This window comes from Triticum dicoccoides, chromosome 2A (genome assembly GCF_002162155.2).
Source record: "Triticum dicoccoides isolate Atlit2015 ecotype Zavitan chromosome 2A, WEW_v2.0, whole genome shotgun sequence".
Taxonomy (NCBI): Eukaryota; Viridiplantae; Streptophyta; class Magnoliopsida; order Poales; family Poaceae; genus Triticum; species Triticum dicoccoides.
The window spans coordinates 753865392-753890147 of record NC_041382.1 but is presented as its reverse complement, the minus strand read 5'-3'; the positions used below and the strand labels follow the sequence as shown (position 1 = coordinate 753890147).

At 44.6% G+C, this 24756-nt stretch overlaps 2 protein-coding genes and 1 pseudogene across 7 annotated transcripts in view; 1 reads left to right on the top strand and 2 right to left on the bottom strand.

Annotated features, from left to right (window-relative positions):
- Positions 1-5469, bottom strand: part of LOC119356965 (G-type lectin S-receptor-like serine/threonine-protein kinase B120) — an 8098-nt gene extending 2629 nt beyond the window's left edge. For 2 of the 6 annotated variants that reach the window (XR_005172101.1, XR_005172099.1), the window contains exons 1-8: positions 5342-5469; positions 3531-5273; positions 2121-2231; positions 1858-2039; positions 1560-1770; positions 1230-1467; positions 992-1145; positions 423-903 (exon numbers count right to left, since the gene is read on the bottom strand). Coding sequence is in view for 3 of the 6 variants with exons in the window: in XM_037623948.1 (XP_037479845.1) it covers positions 601-903; positions 992-1145; positions 1230-1467; positions 1560-1770; positions 1858-2039; positions 2121-2231; positions 3531-5001 (2670 nt within the window). In the remaining 3 variants the exon portion in view is untranslated. Of the gene's footprint in view, positions 101-354; positions 904-991; positions 1146-1229; positions 1468-1559; positions 1771-1857; positions 2040-2120; positions 2232-3530; positions 5274-5341 lie in introns of those variants that run through there. The other 4 variants (XR_005172100.1, XM_037623948.1, XM_037623949.1 and 1 more) reach the window with 4 other exon arrangements.
- A 1806-nt stretch (positions 5470-7275) lies between these two features.
- Positions 7276-20252, bottom strand: LOC119356964 (annotated as a pseudogene).
- A 1828-nt stretch (positions 20253-22080) lies between these two features.
- LOC119356963 (flavonol 3-sulfotransferase-like) lies at positions 22081-23417 on the top strand. The gene is made up of 2 exons (XM_037623946.1): positions 22081-22647; positions 22808-23417. Exons 1-2 carry the CDS (start codon positions 22130-22132, stop codon positions 23253-23255), a joined length of 966 nt encoding a protein of 321 aa, XP_037479843.1. The 5' UTR covers positions 22081-22129; the 3' UTR covers positions 23256-23417.
- The last annotated feature ends 1339 nt before the right edge of the window (positions 23418-24756 follow it).

The following is a 24756-nucleotide window of genomic DNA, read 5'->3' as shown; positions in this document are numbered from 1 at the left end:
GATGTTTGCAAGTGCACAGAGTCAAGCACAATTCACGCGAAGTATTTGCCCAGTTCATGTGCCGAAGCCATAGATAACTCATAAAAAGATAACTACCAACCTGCAGGTACACTGCATGTCACAAACGCAGCTAAGTTCACACTCAAGCAGGAGTTTGGAAATAATTTACTAAGTATTGCTATAACGTAAATGGTTAAAGAGGAGAGTTTAACTAAGTATTGCTATAACGTAAAATAAATACTCCCTCCGATCCAAAAAAAGGTGGCATGCTTTAGTTCAAATTTGAATTAAAGCTGAACTAAAGTCATGACACTTTTTTTTGGATCGGAGGGAGTACTAGACTAGACAGAGAAATAAACTAAGAAGAATTAATATGATGTTTCAGATGAGCAAAGTGATGACAAGGTGGAGATTAGTTATACCCGGTGACATGGATGGCGGCGCTCCACATATGTGCAATATCACCTTCTGTTGGTCGGATAATCTACTCATGGTGGGCGGTCCCTCAAATAGCATTGCCTATCAAGCAGCGCCTTATTGAGAGTTTGAGACAACTCAATTGTCCTACTTCTTGTTACATACATGCAGCAGCTAACGGAGTCATCGTCCTTCTAGCGCCGTAAGGCTCACGCCATTGGCAGAGTTCTCCGTGTCTTCCATCGCTTCAGTGGTTTCGTAGTTTATCCGTGCAAAATACACAGGTTGCTCTGGCGGTGCACGAGGAATGGCTTCACTGTCGAGCATGGAAACGACCGATGACATGTGTGGCCTAGCACTGGAGCTGTCCTGGACACACAAGAGCCCAACATGGATGCACTTGGACACTTCGTCAAGCGAATAGCTCCCCGTGATGGCCGCGTCCACGAAATCCCTCACTCTTCCATCTGCCCACAGGTTCCAGGCCTGAAACATCACGGAGAAGTTCGTAATTTATATTTGGGTTCAGTTATCAGAATCTGAAGCATCTCTTAACACAGTACATAACACTTACATAGGATATGAGGTTTGAAAAGTCCATCACAAGATGATGAGGTGAGCTGATCTTTAATCCACTTACAATCTCTAGTAGCAAAATACCAAAGCTGTAGCTGTCAGACTTGACGGAAAAAATGCCCTCCATCGCATACTCAGGCGACATGTACCCGCTGTTTATGTATATGTGTAGTTTGAGTTATTTCAGGCGCATAAATAAAATTTTGAGACAAAGAGCTAGTGCAAGAGTTACTTACTAAGTCCCAACAACTTGTCTGGTACTTTCCTGTTGCTCGTTGCCTCCAAAGATCCTTGCCATTCCAAAATCTGATATTTTTGGATTCATTTCCACATCTAGCAGGATGTTGCTTGGTTTGAGGTCTCTATGGATTATCGTCGTTCTCGAATCTTGGTGGAGATACATAAGTCCTCTAGCTACCCCTTTGATTATGTTGAACCTTCTTGTCCAGTCAAGTACAGACTTCCTTGCAGTATCTGCCAAAGAACAAGATGTGTATGCACATGAGTGCAAGGCATCTAGTTAGCCGTTCAGAGACTACTTTCTAGAGAATGGGATTGGAACATACCAAAGAGAAACTTGTCTAGGCTTTTGTTGGGAAGGTATTCATAAATAAGCAACTTCTCTTCCTCATGAATACAACAGCCAAGAAGTCTAACTAGATTCTTATGCTGCAATTTGGCAATAAGAACCACTTCATTTATAAAATGCTCTATACCCTGCTCAGAACCCTTGCTAAGCCTTTTAACAGCAACTTCCTTTCCGTTTTCTAGTGTTCCCTGTGTAATTTCATAATTATTGAAACAAATTAACAAGGAGGAAATTATATGTTGTAATTAATTGACAAAGTCAAGTGTTTTTACAACCTTATAGACTTTGCCGAACCCTCCTTTTCCAAGTACGTTCGTGTCATGGAAACTGTTTGTTGCAGCAGCGATGTCTTCGAACCTAATAGAGCGCAATTCCAAATTTTGATCCCAAACTTCTTGCGAAGTGCTAAACTGTTCCAGGGCCGGTCTTTTCATGCTTTCTTTGTTTGCTTGTTTCCCTGCAGAAATATCAGTAACGTAACCACTCAGCACTATTACATGAACATCATATTACAGGAAACTGGAGTCCCTTATTCTACCTCTTAGCTTGCATATACAGACAAGATATATGCATGAGAGTATCACCAGGAACGATATAACTGGGAGTGCAATCTTTAATACCACACGGACACCACTCTTCCTGTTGTGTCCTGTCAAGAAAATAATGAAAAGAGTACTGCATCAAGATTCAAGCATAGCTTGTGAGAGTACACATTTACCTTTTTCTCAATGAGTACAAGATATCGATTTACTTGCATATAATACCAAAGAAGGTAGTAAAATGCATCTTGTATCTCAAATATAGTTACAGATTTTGTTTCAGAAATGAGTACTTGCAGACACCAAAAGTAACTTGGCTAACTAGCATGGCCGGCCCTGGGTAGGGGCAAGAAGTGCGACGCCCTAGGGCCCCACCTGATGAGGGGCCCCAACCTGTGTGGTACGTACGCTATACAGCCCATTGTTTTATTGTTCAGCCAATCGTTTCTTCAAGTAGAGTTCGGATTCCATCGATTATGACTGATTCCATCGATCTCCCCGCGTCTGTCTTCTCGTTCTCCATTCCGCTCCTCTTCCGAAGCACCTAGCAATGATTATGACTGGTTCCGTTGATCACCCTTAAATTTTTCATCACTACTACTCGTACCTTATGGATTTCTCTTTTTTTTTCTGCAGCACGCTACCTATAAGTACGTCCCATCCTATGAGCAGCCGCAGGGGGGGCCAGCCGAACCACATCAGTTATGTTTGCTTTGCAACTAGGATGGACACCGCCTCAAAAAGTTCTAGTAACTTTTCAGTCTGTTTTCCATTTGATCTTTGTACTCAATTATGTAATTTTAGCTCACTAGTTGGTCTTCTCTTTCTATACAGGTTTCTCAAACACGAAATTGAGGATGGAGCGAGGTCGAAGATGTTTGGAATTGGCTAGTTCAATTTCTACTTTTCTCCTCCAACGATTCAGCTGTCCCCCCTCCTTTCCTGCAGTATACGTATAACCTAAAAAGCTTTGTTGGTTGTTTGCTAAAATTTACCATGTCCCTGGTGTATTATGAGATCGTATTTGCTAATGAATTCTTGGTACTGTTGTTTAGTTAGATGTTTGAAGTCCGATAAACTTTTGTGATATATATCAGTATGAATGAAATTATTGACTATGTCTTTCAAAAAGAAATGTCTTTCTTCATGGGGCCCACTTTTGAAGCTCGCCCCGGGCCTCGGAAAAGTCAGGACCGGCCCTGCTAACTAGTGCAGTGTTACAAGTGTGTGAGATGGAAAAATAGCCTACCGACACAATTCTGAATGAAATGCTAACTGATGAGTTTATTCGATAATAACAACTATAAGTCCCGGGTAGGAAAGGCTGGTGTTCGTAGTTTGACAAGCAGACTATTACTGCAGGTTAAAAGAATTAAAGCAACCATGGAAGTATGGAACAATATACATACCAGGAGAACCAGCAAGCCGAAGGTACAGGTTGCCACCAAGTACGCCTGTCTTCTCTAAGTCAACAAGCTCCCCTGTCCAGACCAAGCATCTTGATGGGCCACCGGTTGTGACAATACTGCTCAAGTTGGCGTAAGCGTACGCAGTGCAGGAGCAGTTACGCTCACACTCAGCAGTGCACTCCTTGAAGCTTCTGCTCCTCACATACACAAACTTGTCAGGCACCTTCATCCCAGGCAAGGCTGAGAAATGGTAGCCATGACATGTCAGCGCCTCCTTTCTCACGCATCCTCTGGAGAAGTTGGCACTGAAGCCATCCGCTGGCTCGAACCCATCAAGGCACCTGCACACCCTGGTGAGCATGTCACAGTAGCCAAAGGGACCACACGAGCCGTATTGGCGGCAGCCATCATCTGGGCGCTTGAACAGAACCACCCATGACTGGCCACTCCAGATCCTGAGCATCAAGTCGCCCGTGTAGTCCAGCTTCCAGTGCGATCTCCGGGAGGAGCTGTTGCCAGTGTTGTACGTCGAGTAGATGATCTCCCCGTCATCGACGTTCTGGGACCACATGTATCCGTTCTTGTCTGAAGCTTCTGCACCGTTCCACAGTCCGCTGCGCCAGTACTTGCTTGTTCCCCGCCAGGTGAGGATCTGTAGGCCCGTGCTGGGGTCACGACTGAGGAAGAATTTCCCGGTGGATGGGTCTTGAGAACCCTTCCAAGCAACGATGCGCACTGCTGTGTGGGTCTTGTAGTTCGCCCATAACTTGAAGCCGGGGAGGATGGTGTCAGTCGGGTGATCATAGCTCTGCCATACCTGCGTGAAATTCTGCAACTGGACGACAAAGTTCCCTGCCTCGAGCAGCAGCGCCACAGCCCCATCACCTCCGGCGGTGACGTTGTTCGTCGTCCTCCAAAGGATACGGCCCTTGGAATCTGACAAGACAAGGTCAGAGCTGTTGGTGAGAACCAACTTCCCAGACAAACCGCTGCCGATTGGGTTGTCGCGGTTGGCCACCCACACATACGTCCGCTCCGGGATGTCGTGGTACCATATGCCTACATATGAGTTTGCGGTGGAGTTTTCAGGGGAGAAGAAACCAAGAGCAAAGATGCCATTGTTGGAGACGAGCTTGTCGCCAGGCAAGAGTGGCTTCGCAGGTGTAAGGCGGTCATCGGATTTGCAGAAGCAAATCGATAATAGAAGGATAAAAAAGGGGAGCAGAGTCATGCCTGTATGTTTGTGAAGAGCAAAACAAGGAGATTGTATGAAAAAAATGCTTTGGATTAGCTTGGTTGCAGGATAGGAAACTGCTGCTGGTCTTTGTGGGGAATTAAAGGACCTAGAAATGCTCCATGTCAAAGCCATGGATGTGTTGATTGTATCAAACACGCCAAGAAACCGTGGTCGACTCGCAACCATCGGGTGACCGGAGTCCCATCGCAGTCCTCGTCGGCATAAATGCGCCATGGTAGCAATAGTCCGGGGACTTGGATCTCACACAGCCAGGCCACCAGACAACCTGACGCAACACTGCAACAGGATGGTGCAGAAATTAATGTCCAGATCTCAACATCTTTGACGACTCGCCGCTCTCTGGCAGGAAGCGTGGGAAGTACATGTTGGACGAAAGGTGTGTGCTAACTGCTCAGGAACGGGTTACCGTCAGATGGAGCTCCGGCGGGGTCGTCCCGGCGACGTGCGGGCACACTGTCCCCTTATCAGGCGGCACCGGCCCGTTGCTTCAGAAGGAAAAATTATCAGGCAGCATCCGAATTTGTCAACTCGAGTGGGTGGGATGAGCACGTACCGACGGCGAGCGCGACAGGCGGGGGAAATTAGGGGAGGGTGGCCGCGACGGCGCGATGAGGTGCCGGCCGCTTGCTATGGCCACCTGGAATGAGAGGGGCAGGCAGGGGAGACGACGCGCCGGAGACGCATATGGCGGTGGCGCCATGATTGGCGGACCAGCGGCGCCAGTGGGGACTGGGGCGAGCCGGCGGCGGCAGTGGGGGGACTGCGGCGAGCCGGCGAACGCAAATGGCCGCTACTTGCTTTCTTGTGGGCTGCCAAGCGGGCTGCAAGTTTACTTAGGGGCTTGGCACCGCTCAAAGCTCGCCGCCAGCGCGGCCCATTAATGTGTCTTTTCCATAAAGAATCAAAAAATATTTTCTTTTCTTAATAAATTTTTAAAATAATTTCATCTAAATTTTAGTTTAAAGTGAGACAGTTTACGTAAACAAATATAAAATTATAATATATCTGAATATATATATATATATATATAATATTTGTCTCACGTTCAAAAACGGAAATGTTAACGCCCACACGTGTGGGCGTTGACCATCTCGACCACACGCATCCATCACCGTCCAGTACTATATGCACGAATCTTGACACAATCTGGCTGATTTTTCTATGCCACGTAGGACAAGGCGTGTGTGTGATGTGTGACATAGTTCGCCCACACATCCGTTTTACCACACGGAGGGGCCGGTGTGTGGGCGTTTAGCAGTTCACCCACACACCAGTTTTCAGTCACACACGAGGGCTGGTGTGTGGGCATTTGCCATCTCGCCCACACGCCCGTCTCCTCTCCCACACGTAAGCTGCTAGTTGCCATGTGTTTTTGCAGCGCACATGGCAACTGCCTCTAGTGTGCTTTGTAAGCAGGTGGCAACTCTTTTTTTTACCCGAGTTGCCATATGTTTTTGCAGGGTACACGGCAACTGCCAAGTGTGCACGTAAGTAGATGGCAACTGTCTTTTATCGAGTTGCCATGTGTTTTTGTATGGTACATGGCAACTGCCTCAACGTGCACGTACATGGCAACTGCCCTAACGTGCATGTAAGCAGATGGCAACTCTTCCTTATTACATGGCAACTGCCCTAGCATGCTTGTGAGCACATGTCAACTCTCTCAACTGCCTAGTGTTAGTATGTGGCAACTCCTAAAGTTATGAAATCATGGTAACTACATTAGATCAGACCATACATGGCAACTGCAGTTGAGCAACCATGGCAACTGCAGTTGTCCGACATGGCAACCGTAGTTCAGCGACATGGCAACTGCAGATAAACGAACATGGACGAGGGTCTGGACCATGGCAACTGCGGGCGCGCGATGGGCGTCACGCGTCGCGTGCGGGACCAGAAGGGTACGAGGCCTGACATACGGACGTGTGGGCGTTATCAACTTCGCCCACACGCACGCGTGTGAGAGGGTTCAGGAGGGAAAAAATATGTGTGTGGGCATTAGTTGTTTTGCCCACACATAGGTGTGTGGGCTGGTTGCTGTCCATGCCACACGAGGCGTGTGGCACAACTACCCGATACACCACACGTGTGGCAGTTATCGGGACCCTAAAAAAATTCCTGCACACAAAAAATATATTCATATACTCCCAAAACAAATATTAATATATTTAAAAAATATGCACGTGGGAAATTTTGTTCATGTAATTTTGAAAGGTGTTTACATATTTCCCCCAAATATGGGCGGAGTATCCTGTTAATGATGACACTTGGTCATACACTGAGGTTGGATTTTTAGCCTTTATTTTGAAAAAAAAAAAGCAGCAAGCAATCTCAGGGTAAAGGTATAATGCAGGGCATACTGAGATGCATGCTATGATGGAAACCTTATTCTTAACAAATGAAGATAACACACAAGCATATCTGAATAGAAACACCTTGTCTGAAATGAGAAACAATATAAACCTTCAGTAATAATGCATTATCCACATTTTCTTCATACACAGTAAAGTCCACTTCGGTACTTCACATGCGATAAACTAACAGAGGTTACAACCACCACTATGCTGAAAACCACAATTTTATGTGCAGTAAATTAGAGAGTTTACACCTATTATGGGGTTCCAATATATGGTATAAGCTGGCATTAAACATCTAACGCCCTATTAGTGTTGTGATACTCATGGTATTTTGTGAATTATCCATGTTTTCCCTGGTATGTCCATTTTCCTGATTTCTTGCTGCAAAATATGCAGGTTGCTCTGGCTCTGGAAGCAAAGTTATTTCATTCTCCAACATAAACACAACTGATGACATGAGTGGCCTAGCATCTGAATGGTGTTGAACACACAAGAGTCCCACGTGAATGCACCGTAAAACTTCATGAATTGGACAGCTACCATCAATTGTTGAGTCCGCCAGTTCCATTGCATTTCCACCTTCCCATAATCTCCACGCCTGATGAATAAATTCAAGTTTCAACCAATTAACTCTAGTTTTGTTTAGGTCACCAGGTTCAAGCATTCCATGATACTTACATAAGTTGTAAGGTTTGGGAAGTTCATTATGAGCTGAGGTGAGCTGATCTTCAAGCCACTTACAATCTCCAAGAGAAGAACACCAAAGCTGTAGATGTCCGACTTAACAGAAAAGGCGCCACCCATCACATATTCTGGAGACATGTTGAAGGAAATATGCCCTAGAGGCAATAATAAAGTTATTATTTATTTCCTTATAATCATGATAAATGTTTATTATTCATGCTAGAATTGTATTTACCGGAAACATAATACATGTGTGAATACATAGACAAACAAAGTGTCACTAGTATGCCTCTACTTGACTAGCTCGTTAATCAAAGATGGTTATGTTTCCTAACCATGAACAATGAGTTGTTATTTGATTAACGAGGTCACATCATTAGTAGAATGATCTGATTGACATGACCCATTCCATTAGCTTAGCACCCGATCGTTTAGTATGTTGCTATTGCTTTCTTCATGACTTATACATGTTCCTATGACTATGAGATTATGCAACTCCCGTTTACCGGAGGAACACTTTGGGTACTACCAAACGTCACAACGTAACTGGGTGATTATAAAGGAGTACTACAGGTGTCTCCAATGGTCGATGTTGGGTTGGCGTATTTCGAGATTAGGATTTGTCACTCCGATTGTCGGAGAGGTATCTCTGGGCCCTCTCGGTAATACACATAAGCCTTGCAAGCATTACAACTAATATGTTAGTTGTGAGATGATGTATTACGGAACGAGTAAAGAGACTTGCCAGTAACGAGATTAAACTAGGTATTGGATACCGACGATCGAATCTCGGGCAAGTAACATACCGATGACAAAGGGAACAACGTATGTTGTTATGCGGTCTGACCGATAAAGATCTTCGTAGAATATGTAGGAGCCAATATGGGCATCCAGGTCCCGCTATTGGTTATTGACCGGAGACGTGTCTCGGTCATGTCTACATTGTTCTCGAACCCGTAGGGTCCGCACGCTTAAGGTTACGATGACAGTTATATTATGAGTTTATGCATTTTGATGTACCGAAGGTTGTTCGGAGTCCCGGATGTGATCACGGACATGACGAGGAGTCTCGAAATGGTCGAGACGTAAAGATTGATATATTGGAAGCCTATATTTGGATATCGGAAGTGTTCCGGGTGAAATCGGGATTTTACCGGAATACCGGGAGGGTTACCGGAACCCCCCGGGAGCTATTTGGGCCATAGTGGGCCTTAGTGGAAAAGAGAAGGGGCTGCCCTAGTTGGGCTGCGCGCCCCCCCTTCCCCTAGTCCTATTAGGACTAGGAGAGGTGGCCGGCCCCCTCCTTCTCTTTTCCCCTCCGAGGAATCCTAGTTGGACTAGGATTGGAGGGGGAATCCTACTCCCAGAGGGAGTAGGACTCTCCTGCGCCTCCCCCCCTTGGCCGGCCAGCCTTCCCTCCTCTCCTCCTTTATATACGGAGGCAGGGGCACCTCTAAACACACAAGTTGACACAAGTTGATCCACGTGATCGATTCCTTAGCCGTGTGCGGTGCCCCCTGCCACCATATTCCTCGATAATACTGTAGTGGAGTTTAGGCGAAGCCCTGCTGCTGTAGTTCATCAAGATCGTCACCACGCCGTCGTGCTGACGAAACTCTTCCCCGACACTTTGCTGGATCGGAGTCCGGGGATCGTCATCAAGCTGAACGTGTGCTCGAACTCGGAGGTGCCGTAGTTTCGGTGCTTGATCGGTTGGATCGAGAAGATGTACGACTACTTCCTCTACGTCGTGTCATCGCTTCCGCAGTCGGTCTGCGTTGGGTACGTAGACAATACTCTCCCCTCGTTGCTATGCATCACATGATCTTGCGTGTGCGTAGGAAATTTTTTGAAATTACTACGAAACCCAACAGTGGCATCCGAGCCAGGTTATTAATGTTGATGTTATATGCACGAGTAGAGCACAAGTGAGTTGTGGACGATACAAGTCATACTGCCTACCAGCATGTCATATTTTGGTTCGGCGGTATTGTTGGACGAGACGACCCAGACCAACCTTACGCGTACGCTTACGCGAGACCGGTTCCCTCGACGTGCTTTGCACAGAGATGGCTTGCGGGCGACTGTCTCTCCAACTTTAGTTGAACCAAGTATGGCTACGCCCGGTCCTTGCTAAGGTTAAAACGGAGTCTATTTGACAAACTATCGTTGTGGTTTTGATGCGTAGGTGAGATTGGTTCTTACTTAAGCCCGTAGCAGCCACGTAAAACATGCAACAACAAAGTAGAGGACGTCTAACTTGTTTTTGCAGGGCATGTTGTGATGTGATATGGTCAAGGCATGATTTTTATTGTATGAGATGATCATGTTTTGTAACCGAGTTATCGGCAACTGGCAGGAGCCATATGGTTGTCGCTTTATTGTATGAAATGCAATCGCGGTGTAATGCTTTACTTTATTACTAAACGGTAGTGATAGTCGTGGAAGCATAAGATTGGCGAGACGACAACGATGCTACGATGGAGATCAAGGTGTCGCGCCGGTGACGATGGTGATCATGACGGTGCTTCTGGAGATGGAGATCACAAGCACAAGATGATGATGGCCATATCATATCACTTATATTGATTGCATGTGATGTTTATCTTTTTATGCATCTTATCTTGCTTTGATTGACGGTAGCATTATAAGATGATCTCTCACTAAATTATCAAGAAGTGTTCTCCCTGAGTATGCACCGTTGCCAAAGTTCGTCGTGCCCAGACACCACGTGATGATCGGGTGTGATAAGCTCTACGTCCATCTACAACGGGTGCAAGCCAGCTTTGCACACGCAGAATACTCAGGTTAAACTTGACGAGCCTAGCATATGCAGATATGGCCTCGGAACACGGAGACCGAAAGGTCGAGCGTGAATCATATAGTAGATATGATCAACATAATGATGTTCACCGATGAAACTACTCCATCTCACGTGATGATCGGACATGGTTTAGTTGATTTGGATCACGTAATCACTTAGAGGATTAGAGGGATGTCTATCTAAGTGAGAGTTCTTTAAGTAATATGATTAATTGAACTTTAATTTATCATGAACTTAGTCCTGATAGTATTTTGCAAATTATGTTGTAGATCAATAGCTCGCGTTGTTGCTTCCCTGTGTTTATTTTGATATGTTCCTAGAGAAAAATTGTGTTGAAAAATGTTAGTAGCAATGATGCGGATTGGATCCGTGATCTGAGGTTTATCCTCATTGCTGCACAGAAGAATTATGTCCTTGATGCACCGCTAGGTGACAGACCTATTGCAGGAGCAGATGCAGACGTTATGAACGTTTGGCTGGCTCAATATGATGACTACTTGATAGTTTAGTGCACCATGCTTAAACGGCTTAGAATCGGGACTTCAAAGACGTTTTGAACGTCATGGACCATATGAGATGTTCCTGGAGTTGAAGTTAATATTTCAAGCAAATACCCGAGTTGAGAGATATGAAGTCTCCAACAAGTTCTATAGCTAAAAGATGGAGGAGAATCGCTCAACTAGTGAGCATGTACTAAGATTGTCTGGGTACTTCAATCGCTTGAATCAAGTGGGAGATAATCTTCCAGATAAGATAGTGATTGACAGAATTCTCTAGTCACCACCACCAAGTTAGTAGAACTTCGTGATGAACTATAATGCAAGGGATGACGTAAACAATTCCCGAGCTCTTCGTGATGCTAAAATCGACGAAGGTAGAAATCAAGAAAAACATCAAGTGTTGATGATAGACAAGACCACTAGTTTCAAGAAAAGGGCAAAGGGAAGAAGGGGAACTTCAAGAAGAACAGCAAGCGAGTTGCTGCTCAAGTGAAGAAGCCCAAGTCTGGTCCTAAGCCTGAGACTAAGTGCTTCTACTACAAAGGGATTGGTCACTGGAAGCGGAACTACCCCAAGTGATTGGCGGATAAGAAGGATGGCAAAGTGAACATAAGTATATTTGATATACATGTTATTGATGTGTACTTTACTAGTGTTTATAGCAAACCCCTTAGTATTAGGTACTAGTTCAGTTGCTAAGATTAGTAACTCGAAACGGGAGTTGCAGAATAAACAAAGACTAGTTGAAGGGGAAGTGACGATGAGTGTTGGAAGTAGTTCCAAGATTAATATGATCATCATCGCACAACTCCCATACTTTCGGGATTAGTGTTGAAACTAAATAAGTGTTATTTGGTGTTGGCGTTGAGCATGAATATGATTTGATCATGTTTATTGCAATACGGTTATTCATTTAAGTAAGAGAATAAACTGTTGTTCTGTTTACATGAATAAAACCTTATATGGTTACACACCCAATGAAAAATGGTTCATTGGATCTCGATCGTAGTGATACACATATTCATAATATTGAAACCAAAAGATACAAAGTTAATAATGATAGTGCAACTTATTTGTGGCACTGCCGTTTGGGTCATATCGGTGTAAAGCGCATGAAGATACTCCATAAAGATGGATTTTCGGAATCACTTGGTTATGAATCATTTGATGCTTGCGAACCGTGCCTTTTGGGCAAGATGACTAAAACTCCGTTCTCCAGAACAATGGAACGTGCTACTGACTTATTGGAAATAATACATACCGATGTATGCAATCCAATGAGTGTTGATGCTCGTGGCAAGTATCATTATTTTCTGATCTTCACAGATGATTTGAGCAGATATGAGTATATCTACTTAATGAAACACAAGTCTGAAACATTTGAAAAGTTCAAAGAATTTCAGAGTGAAGTGAAAAATCATCGTAACAAGAAAATAAAGTTTCTACGATCTAATCGTAGAGAAGAGTATTTGAGTTACGAGTTTGGCCTTCAGTTAAAAACAATGTGAAATAGTTTCACTACTCATGCCACCTGGAACACCACAATGGTGTGTCCGAACGTCATAATTGTACTTTATTGGATATGGTGCAACATATGATGTTTCTTACCGATTTACCACTATCGTTTTGGGGTTATGCATTAAAGACAGCTGCATTCACGTTAAATAGGGCACCATCAAAATCCGTTGAGACGACGCCTTATGAACTGTGGTTTGGCAAGAAACCAAAGTTGTCGTTTCTTAAAGTTTGGGGCTGCGATGCTTATGTGAAAAAGCTTCAACCTGATAAACTCGAACCCAAATCGGAGAAATATGTCTTCATATGATACCCAAAGGAAACTGTTGGGTACACCTTCTAACACAGATCCGAAGGCAAGACATTCGTTGCTAAGAATGGATCATTTCTAGAGAAGGATTTTCTCTCGAAAGAAGTGAGTGGGAGGAAAGTAGAACTTGACGAGGTAACTGTGCCCGCTCCCTTACTGGAAAGTAGTTCATCACAGAAAACTGTTTCAGTGACACCTACACCAGTTAGTGAGGAAGCCAATGATAATGATCATGAAACTTCAGATCAAGATACTGCTGAACCTCGTAGATCAACCAGAATAAGATCCGCACCAGAGTGGTACGGTAATCCTGTTCTGGAGGTCATGCTACTAGATCATGATGAACCTACGAACTATGAAGAAGCGATGGTGAGCCCAGATTCCGCAAAGTGGCTTGAAGCCATGAAATCTGAGATGGGATCCATGTATGAGAACAAAGTATGGACTTTGGTTGACTTGCCCGATGATCGGCAAGCAATTGAGAATAAATGGATCTTTAAGAAGAAGACTGACGCTGATGGTAATGTTACTGTCTACAAAGCTCGACTTGTCGCAAAAAGGTTTTCGGCAAGTTCAAGGTGTTGACTACGATGAGAGTTTCTCACTCGTATCTATGCTTAAGTCTGTCGGAATCATGTTAGCAATTGCCGCATTTTATGAAATCCGGCAAATGGATAAACAAAACTGCATTCCTTAAATGGATTTATTAAAGAAGAGTTGTATATGATACAACCAGAAGGTTTTGTCAATCCTAAAGGTGCTAACAAAATATGCAAGCTCCAGCGATCCATCTGTGGACTGGTGCAAGCATCTCGGAGTTGGAATATACGCTTTGATGAGTTGATCAAAGCATATGGTTTTATACAGACTTGCGGTGAAGCCTGTATTTACAAGAAAGTGAGTGGGAGCACTACAACATTTCTGATAAGTATATGTGAATGACATATTGTTGATCGGAAATAATGTAGAATTATTCTGCAAAGCATAAAGGAGTGTTTGAAAGGAGTTTTTCAAAGAAAGACCTCGGTGAAGCTGCTTACATATTAAGTATCAAGATCTATAGAGATAGATCAAGACACTTGATAAGTTTTCAATGAGTACATACCTTGACAAGATTTTGAAGTAGTTCAAAATGGAACAGTCAAAGAAAAAGGTTTCTTGCCTGTGTTACAAGGTGTGAAGTTGAGTAAAACTCAAAGCCTGACCACGACAGAAGATAGAAAGAGAATGAAAGTCATTCCCTATGCCTCAGTCTTAGGTTCTATAAAATATGCCATGCTGTATACCAGATCTATTGTATGCCCTACCACTGAGCTTGGCAAGGGAGTACAATAGTGATCTAGGAGTAGATCACTGGACAGCGGTCAAAATTATCCTTAGTGGAATAAGGATATGTTTCTCGATTATGGACGTGACAAAAAAAAGGTTCATCGTAAAGGGTTACGTCGATGCAAGTTTTTGACACTGATCTAGATGATTCTAAGTCTCAATCTGGATACATATTGAAAGTGGGAGCAATTAGCTAGAATAGCTCCGTGCAGAGCATTGTTGACATAGAAATTCGCAAAGATACTTACAGATCTGTATGTGACAGACCCGTTGACTAAAATTATCTCACAAGCAAAACATGATCACACCTTAGTACTCTTTGGGTGTTAATCACATAGCGATGTGAACTAGATTACTGACTCTAGTAAACCCTTTGGGTGTTGATCACATATCGATGTGAACTATGGGTGTTAATCACATGGTGATGTGAACTATTGCTATTAAATCACATGGCGATGTGAACTAGATTATTGACTCTAGTGCAAGTGGGAGACTGAAGGAAATATGCCCTAGAGGCAATAATAAAGTTATTATTTATTTCCTTATAATCATGATAAATGTTTATTATTCATGCTAGAATTGTATTTACCGGAAACATAATACATGTGTGAATACATAGACAAACAAAGTGTCACTAGTATGCCTCTACTTGACTAGCTCGTTAATCAAAGATGGTTATGTTTCCTAACCATGAACAATGAGTTGTTATTTGATTAACGAGGTCACATCATTAGTAGAATGATCTGATTGACATGACCCATTCCATTAGCTTAGCACCCGATCGTTTAGTATGTTGCTATTGCTTTCTTCATGACTTATACATGTTCCTATGACTATGAGATTATGCAACTCCCGTTTACCGGAGGAACACTTTGGGTACTACCAAACGTCACAACGTAACTGGGTGATTATAAAGGAGTACTACAGGTGTCTCCAATGGTCGATGTTGGGTTGGCGTATTTCGAGATTAGGATTTGTCACTCCGATTGTCGGAGAGGTATCTCTGGGCCCTCTCGGTAATACACATAAGCCTTGCAAGCATTACAACTAATATGTTAGTTGTGAGATGATGTATTACGGAACGAGTAAAGAGACTTGCCAGTAACGAGATTAAACTAGGTATTGGATACCGACGATCGAATCTCGGGCAAGTAACATACCGATGACAAAGGGAACAACGTATGTTGTTATGCGGTCTGACCGATAAAGATCTTCGTAGAATATGTAGGAGCCAATATGGGCATCCAGGTCCCGCTATTGGTTATTGACCGGAGACGTGTCTCGGTCATGTCTACATTGTTCTCGAACCCGTAGGGTCCGCACGCTTAAGGTTACGATGACAGTTATATTATGAGTTTATGCATTTTGATGTACCGAAGGTTGTTCGGAGTCCCGGATGTGATCACGGACATGACGAGGAGTCTCGAAATGGTCGAGACGTAAAGATTGATATATTGGAAGCCTATATTTGGATATCGGAAGTGTTCCGGGTGAAATCGGGATTTTACCGGAATACCGAGAGGGTTACCGGAACCCCCCGGGAGCTATTTGGGCCATAGTGGGCCTTAGTGGAAAAGAGAAGGGGCTGCCCTAGATGGGCTGTGCCCCCCCTTCCCCTAGTCCTATTAGGACTAGGAGAGGTGGCCGGCCCCCTCCTCCTCTTTTCCCCTCCGAGGAATCCTAGTTGGACTAGGATTGGAGGGGGAATCCTACTCCCAGAGGGAGTAGGACTCTCCTGCGCCTCCCCCCCTTGGCCGGCCAGCCTCCCCTCCTCTCCTCCTTTATATACGGAGGCAGGGGCACCTCTAAACACACAAGTTGACACAAGTTGATCCACGTGATCGATTCCTTAGCCGTGTGCGGTGCCCCCTGCCACCATATTCCTCGATAATACTGTAGTGGAGTTTAGGCGAAGCCCTGCTGCTGTAGTTCATCAAGATCGTCACCACGCCGTCGTGCTGACGAAACTCTTCCCCGACACTTTGCTGGATCGGAGTCCGGGGATCGTCATCGAGCTGAACGTGTGCTCGAACTCGGAGGTGCCGTAGTTTCGGTGCTTGATCGGTTGGATCGAGAAGACGTACGACTACTTCCTCTACGTCGTGTCATCGCTTCCGCAGTCGGTCTGCGTTGGGTACGTAGACAATACTCTCCCCTCGTTGCTATGCATCACATGATCTTGCGTGTGCGTAGGAAATTTTTTAAATTACTACGAAACCCAACACATGTAACCGCTGTTTAAACATTAAGTTTGCCTCAGTGCACCTTTTAAAGAAAATAGTGTGGGTCTTACTAAGGGGCAGTTTGGTCACACTATTAAACAGTCTAGTTTTACACTTATCCAAAACCATCTATCTCTTTCATGACTTGCATGGAACATCCTAATCAAACACGACTGAAGATCCGTGGCTTTGGGGGATTTAAATTGGAATTAGCAATTGCAAAGATAATAGAGATTAAAGTACAAAAGTGAAAGTGCTCTTAACTAAGCTCATCCTAAATTACTGAATCTCTGAACAAACATAAGATTCTAATTTCATAACTTTCATCCGACAGGGCAGCGAAGCAAAGATATCCGACAAATCTGGTTAATTATTCAAAATTTTCTCATAACTGTCCTCACTTTTTAACAACAGCCTTTAGTTTTTGAATTTAATATATAGAAAATAGTACCCAACTAAACTCATCAAAGCATTTCACTAGCATTGAGAACACAAGTTGAACTTAACTAAACCAAAAATATACCAGGCAATGGGAGTAAAGGTGTTCATCCCTGCCAACTTGATTCTATCCCTAAGATTGAACAATATCATAGACACTGCTCAGCACATGAATTACTTACTATGTTCCAACAACTCTAATAGTGTTTCCTTGCTGCTGGTTTCCACCAAATATCCTTGCCATACCAAAGTCTGATATTTTAGGATTCATTTCATTGTCCAACAAGATGTTGCTTGCTTTAAGATCTCTATGAATTATTGTTAATCTTGAATCTTGGTGGAGATAAAGAAGGCCTCTTGCCACCCCTTTAATTATTTTGAACCGTGTCATCCAATCAAGGACATCTTTTCTTGTATTATCTTGCAGCATGAACAGATCAATAAAACAAATTGTTAGTCATCATGCATATTCTTTCAGAATCTGAACAAAAAAACAGTTTATGGTCAACATTGAGAATTTTGTGCAACATGAGATCAGAAGTCGGAATATACCGAAAAGGAAGGAATCCAGGCTTTTGTTAGGCATGTATTCATAGATCAATAACTTCTCATCATCATGAATGCAGCAACTAAGAAGTCTAACTAGGTTTCTGTGCTGCAATTTGGCAATTAGAGTCACTTCATTTCTGAATTCCTCTATACCTTGCCCAGAACCACTGCCAAGCCTTTTGATAGCAACTTCCTTGTCATCTTCCAGTATTCCCTACATAATTGTATACATTTTTGTGAGGTGCTTAATTCCATCATTCTGAACTGAGAAACAATGAAAGCCACAACTTTTTTTCTCCACTGAAACCTACTGCGTTTTTTGGCATATTAGACTGAAGATAATTTGAATAGATTGACAGGACCATTATGGTGTCAAATGTCAATTAGAAGGAAATAAAAAAACATATTTACAAAATCAGACCACAATTCTGGCGGACATATTGTACCCTACTTGCCGATGTTAATTAAGCTTAGTGTTACCTTGTAAACTTTGCCGAAACCTCCCATTCCAAGCATATTGGAGTCGGAGAAATTATCCGTTGCGGCCACAATATCTTCAAAACTAACAAACGGAAAATCTGAATTTTTGCCTCCAAGATCACTAGAAGCACCCAAGTATCGTAGCATCAGTTTCTTCTTGATTTCCTTCTTCCGCCGTACCCCTGCTGATTGACATTGGCACTTAACTGATTAGAACTTAAAGAATAGCTTGGTATGAAGGAAAGGAAGGTAATTATTGCTCTATCTTTCTACTCACATTTCCAGACAATGGCTATGCACGTGAGTAGTAGCAGGCATGCTACAACCGGTGGCACAATCTTCACTAAATTGCTATTTTTCTGAACTGCTGAAATGTATCACAACAGAATTTACTGCATCAAACATAACTTGCAAGAGTATAGATTTAGTTACTTGCATGAAGTACCATGACTGATCTGTGTACCTAGGTATTCTTAATTTCAGTAACCCCTCGAGCGGTACTGCTAGGCATGTGGTAAAACTGAGGGTGCAGTAGTACAAAATACTTGCAGTTTCCCTGTATAACAGAGCTCTATGATAAATGAAAAGGCAAGCTGTTTGCCCTTTCGTGAATAAAATAAATACTTGGTCATTTCCTGACTCTGCATAGACAAAAGGAACTGGCTAATTATGTAGTGGCATCAGGGACGAGTAGTATGTTCGCCTACAGTCCCATGTCTAAAATTTCCCTGTTTTGTACTCCCTCTGTAGAAAAATATAAGAGCGTTTAGATCACTAAAGTATATTTATTTAGTGATCTAAACGCTAGATCACTACTTTACTGATCTAAACGCTCTTATATTTCTTTACGGAGGGAGTACTTATCTCTGCTGGATGATTAAAAAAAAGTTCTTGTGCATCCAAGTAAACAAAAGAAAAACTATTGATCCGAAACAGTAATGTCGTCCATACCAGCAGGAGAGTCCCCAAGGCGAATGTACAGGTTCTCGCCATAGTTGTTGGTCTTCCACGTGTCGACAAGCTCCCCTGTCCAAACCAAGCACCTTGTCTGATCCCCCAGAGTGCCTGCACTGCTGAGGTTGGCGTAAGCATACGCTGTGCACGAGCAGTTGCCGCTGCACTCCGCCGCGCACTGGTCAAAGCTTCTGTTTCGGATGTGCAAGAACCTGTCAGGCACCTTCATTCCGGACAAGCGCAGAAAATGATTTTTGCTGCCACACTTCAGCGCTTCCACTCTCCGGCACCCTCTCGAGGAATTCATTGGATCAGGCTCAAACCCATCCAAGCACTCGCATGTGGGGGTGGCCCCCGTGAAGTCAGAGTAGCCAAACAGGCCACACGAGCCATAGACACCATAACCGCCGGAGGGGCGCTCGGATGTGGCTATCCATGATGAGGAGTAGCTGTTCCAGGTGAGGAGCCTCATGGTGCCGGTGTAGTCGAGCATGATGCGCGCGTACGGTGAGTCGTCGGAGACCGAGTACATTAGGTAGAACCTGTCCCCTGTGTTGACAATGGTCTGGTACACGACGGAGCTGTTGTTGCCAGGGTATGTGCCACCGGACACCGATGCGCCGTTCCAAACGCTGATGCGGCAGTACAGCTTGGCTCCGTTCCAACTGACCATCTGCATGCCCAAGTCTGGGTCCAGACCGAACGAGAAGTCTCCTACGGATGGGTCATCCGGGCCCTTCCAAGCGACAAGGCGGCCCATCACACGGCCCTTGTAGCTCAGCAGAAATCTCATGCCCGGGAAGATGGTGTCGGTCGGGTGATCGAAGCTCTGCCATACGACTGTGCCGTTCGGAGACCGGAGGACCAAGTTCCCCGTGTCGAGCAGCACCGCAGAGGCTCTCGCGTCTTCATCGGCCGTGATGTTGTTCTTTGTCATCCAAAGCATGCGGCCTTCAGAATCCGACAGCACGAGGTCGGACTTGACGCTGATGGCGAGTGTCGCGGGTGAAGCGGTGGTGGCCGGGCTGTCGCGGTTGGCAACCCATACGATGGCGCGGCTGCTCTCCGGGATGTTGTAGAACCAAATACCAAATTCCAACATATAGGCTCCTGTTGGAGTTGGCGGGGGAGAAGAAGCCGAGAGCGAAGACGCCATCCTTGGAGACGAGCAGATCACCAGGGGAGAGTGGCTTCCCCTGTGTCAGTTGATCGCCAGATTTGCTGAAAGGAAACAAGAACAGGAGGATGAAAATGGGGAAGCAGGGCATACCCATTACGCCTCTTTCGTGTGCCAGCCCCCGGTGAAGAAAATGGCATACATATACAAGGATGATTTGATTAGCTGACCCTGAGGCACACGGTTCTCCATAACAGGAAGTAGCTACGTGTATGGTTGGGAGCCGTCAGTCAAACTGATGTTTTTTTTTTTATCAAAATGCTAAACTCTACTATCATTAGTTCATCAAATATGAAATGTAGGATGTCAAAGTCGAGATTCATCTTTCAGCGTATAATGAATGGACAGCAAGGATCTAGACCAAATCACTGCTGACAAGGCATTCTCAAATGGTACTCGAAGTCTTCAACAATGATGCACGTTAGAAGAAAAACCGCTACTACAAATCTACAGTGGGGATTCTTGGTGGATTTTTGAGTGAGACGGCGAAGGCGACACCTCACTGCACTTTTGTCAAACGCACGAGCGCATCCCTGAGGTCAGATGCGCCACATTATATAGTTATCCCTACTGCGTACTTTTACTACTGTAATAATTTCAAAAGTATGTACAAAAGACTAAAACAGAGAAAGAGATAAGCCTAGAGAGACTGCGATGAGAGTAAGGTTGACTGAAGCAGGCCACAGCAAAGGCTAAAAGCTAGACTATTATCAACGAAAAGCCAGGACCCAAGCCACAAATGAAGAGTATTTGTTCCTCTTAGCTGCAAATAAGCCATTCAAATTCCTGCTTGAAATTGGCTCTGCAGTCATATAAACTTGGAAGGACAGACTTGTGTGAAGATAAAACCATCTTCTTCCCCGCCTCTCATCTCACATCTCGAATTCGAGATTTTCCCCCTCTTGCAGTTTGATTTTACCAAGTTCTGAGCTGGTTCGCGACACAGAATTCTGAGTTGAATACTTTCGAATTTTACCTTGGAAAATCCAAAATTCCAACTCGGATCTGACATTTGGGCTAGGCTTCCGGCGAACCTCACGCGGCGGCGGCGTGCTCCCGCGCGACGGGGGCGCCGGCTCCAGGATCCAGAAGCTTCCCCTCCCCACCGGGCAGCGTGCCGCCGCGAGCTCGGGGGATGCGCGGGGTTCCGCGGGCGGCGGTGACGCGGTCAGAGAAATGGGGCGGGCAAGGGGAAAATGATGGTTGAGCGGCTGCGGGAACCTCCTCTGCTCCACAAGGCGAGGACTTCAGTGGACGCAGTTCAAACTGGCGGGACCGAAAACAACTCTGAACACTCCACACTTTTCCCTTTGCCATCCTTCACACAGACCCGAACATGGCAAACTACGGGGCTGTTTCATTCTAGGCCTTGCATTACCATACTTTGTCATATATTTTGCCAAGCTTGCCCTAAGGTTAGTACATTAAAATGAAAGTCACAAGTTGGCAAGCCTAAGAAAATTTTGCCATACTTTTTATGTGTATGTCATGTGGGGCCCTAGTATGGCTTGCCTAAAATATGGCTTGAACCAAACACTCATCTAAGTTGGTCAAATTTGCCTAACCTTTAATGTGACAGCGTTTAGCAAAGTTAGTCATAAACCAACACAATGGGATGCATTGTCTTTCAGTTTTGCTAAACCTCAAGGATATGACGCGTACATGGTAGCGGTCCATATGCCCGTAAAGGTCCTCGCCGGTCTCCGGCAAATATGACGTCCGGACCGCCGAGCAAAGTGACAGAAGACCACGTTGAATGATAAAACACGTCCTGACGCGAGTCCAAACAGTTACGAGCGATTTGAGAGTCGGCGAGATTGGAGATGCCCAAACCAATCCTCTCCCGCTCATCCTCTCCGCCCCAGCTTGCTTCAGTTCGTTTTGGGCCAATGAAGCAGTACCATGAGCTGAGACACCGACAGCACAAAACTCGAGATAAGATATCCACACACTACGATGCTCTAGATTAGATTAGAGCCATTCACCTGGTAGGCAGTTGTCTATGGCTGCTCTAAGCGCATCGTGCCTCGTCGGTCCCGTCCCATTCAAGGACGTCGCCACCGCCGTCGATGGCCACAGCTCCACACCCGAAGAGTACGAGGACATCGTCTCCGGCCTGCCCAGCAGCACCGCGCTAGGCATGGTCCTGCGCCAATACCGTGGCTCCTGGGTGATCCAAGAAAGAGTCACGGCGTTCATCTCTCTCCAGCGACGCTTCACGCCACGCCCCGGGGACGTGCTCCTCGCGAGCCCGGCCAAGTGCGGCACGACCTGGCTCAAGGCGCTGGCGTTCGCCACCATGGCGCGGGGCGCGTACCCGCCCACCGACGCGCAGCACCCGCTCCTCCGCATGAACCCGCACGAGTGCGTCCCCTTCATGGATGAGCTGTTCACCGCCGGGCAGGACGCCAGGCTTGAGGCGCTGCCGTCGCCTCGCCTCATGCACACGCACATGCATCATTCCTTGCTGCCTGCCTCCGTTACTGATAACCCCGACTGCAAAATCGTCTTCATCTGCAGGTAAATGTTTTTGTTTTTGTTTGGCAAGTATAAACTGTTTCCTCTACTTGTTCTCCCATGAATTTCGGCATGTTGTTGCGTCACACCGTCAACGTGCACAACTCCATGAAAGATAATGAAGGCGAGTTGCTCATGGATCTAACTCTAACGTTGTATGCAGGGACCCCAAGGATATGCTTGTTTCCTTGTGGCATTTTGTCAAAGGTGTTCGTCCTTTCACGTTTGATGACCTGTTCAACTCTGCCTGCGAGGGGAAGACCCCCAATGGTCCCATATGGGACCACCTCATCGGCTACTGGAGCACAAGCAAGACCAGCCCGGACAATGTCCTTTTCCGGTACGAAGAGATGCTCATCGACCCGGTCGGCCACGTCAGGGAGCTGGCGCGGTTCATCGGGCAGCCATTCTCACACGCCGATGAGGCGGCCGGGATACCAGCGGACATCGTGAAGCTCTGCAGTTTTGATAAGCTCAAAGGCCAAGGCGCCAACACGGCAGGCTCATACGACGGGAAGGTTTTCAGTTTCGCACATGAAACCTTCTTCAGGAAAGGGGTGGCCGGAGATTGGGTGAACAATATTGACGCCCGAGATGGCGCAACGCTTTGACACCATCATCGAGGATACCCTTAGAGGGTCCGGCCTCACATTCAAGTGATCTCCATCTGTTGCCAAGGGCGGTGGTGTTGGTTGGTGCTTTGTTGGTGTTGATCGCTTCGACATGACATTTTTGTGTCATCATGGCTTTTGTTTTTGTTTCTCTTTCTTTCAGTATTTGTTTACTACTACCTCTCTCTCAGTTTACAGGGCGTGCGCGTGCCCCTAGATCGTCAATTTGACCAACCTAATACAAGTCATATATTACAAAAAATATATCAATATAAACTTCAGATGATATATTTTCAAACCGTATAATTTTTGTGTTATATGGTTTATATTAAGATGATAAAATTGGTAATCTAGGTATATGCGTAAGACTTGTAAACTGAAACGGAGGTAGTATATGATTGTATGACTATGTCCTGAATTGAAAACACCGCGATGAAAGATGGATTATGCATCAATCGATGCACAAGCCAGAGGAGTCTCTAAGTTCCAGAACAATAATACTCCCTCCGTCCCATAATATAAGACGTTTTTTGACACTAGACTAGTGTCAAAAAATGTCTTACGTTATGAGACGGAGGGAGTAATAGTTTAGTTGTGTGTTCTAATTATCTTGACCGACTTATATTGTGCTATTGCAGGCTCAATTATAATCAGTATTAGTTTATACTACTCCCTCCGTTCCTAAATACTTGTCTTTTTAGGCATTTCAATAAGTGACTACATACGGAGCAAAATGAGTGAATCTACACTCTAAAATATGTCTACATACATCTGTATGTAGTAGTCATTTGAAATGTTTAGAAAGACAAATATTTAGGAACGGAGGGAGTAGAAGCGATCACGCGCCTTGCTGGACGCTCTTTGCTGTGTGGTATCCCTGTTATTGCCTCTTTTTTCCACTCTTGTGTGTTATTGTTTGCACCCCGATCTCTGATGGGCTGTTTTTTGGGGGCCGCAATCTTTGTGGGTCTGGCGATGTTCCCAGGCTTGGTCATATTTTTCTACGAGTTCCGCTTTGGTACAAGGGCTCCCCTATGTCTCGCCTTCAGCGAAAGAGGTAGGAACCCTTGCTGAAGGGGAGACTGAGTTGGGCCAGAGCGCAGGAGGCAGCAGCCTCCTATTTTCCGTTTTTTCACCTTCTCTGTTTCACTTTTTTGCTTTATTATTTCAATTTTGTACATACATTAAAATATTATAAATATATATATTACAAAAAACAACTCTAAAAAACATTTGAAAAATGTTTACCAACCATTTGAAAAATGTTAAATGTGTATAAAATGTTTATCATGTATATATAAAAATTTGATAATGTATTAAAAAATGTTAATCAAGTATTTGGAAAATGGTGATAAAGTTTTTGAAAAATGTTAAATGTATATAGGAAAATGTTGACCATGTATTAAAAAATTGAGGAAATTGCTTGATCATGTATATAGACATGCTAATCAAGCATATGAAAAACAATAGTGAATAAGTATTTGAAAATGGTGATCAAGCA

Bases quoted from the DNA above. Each gene is read 5' to 3' on its own strand.
- LOC119356963 (XM_037623946.1), top strand. From the start codon at position 22,130: ATGGCTGCTCTAAGCGCATCGTGCCTCGTCGGTCCCGTCCCATTCAAG. The intron at 22,648-22,807 runs GTAAATGTTTTT...CGTTGTATGCAG, and splicing joins AAAATCGTCTTCATCTGCAG to GGACCCCAAGGATATGCTTG.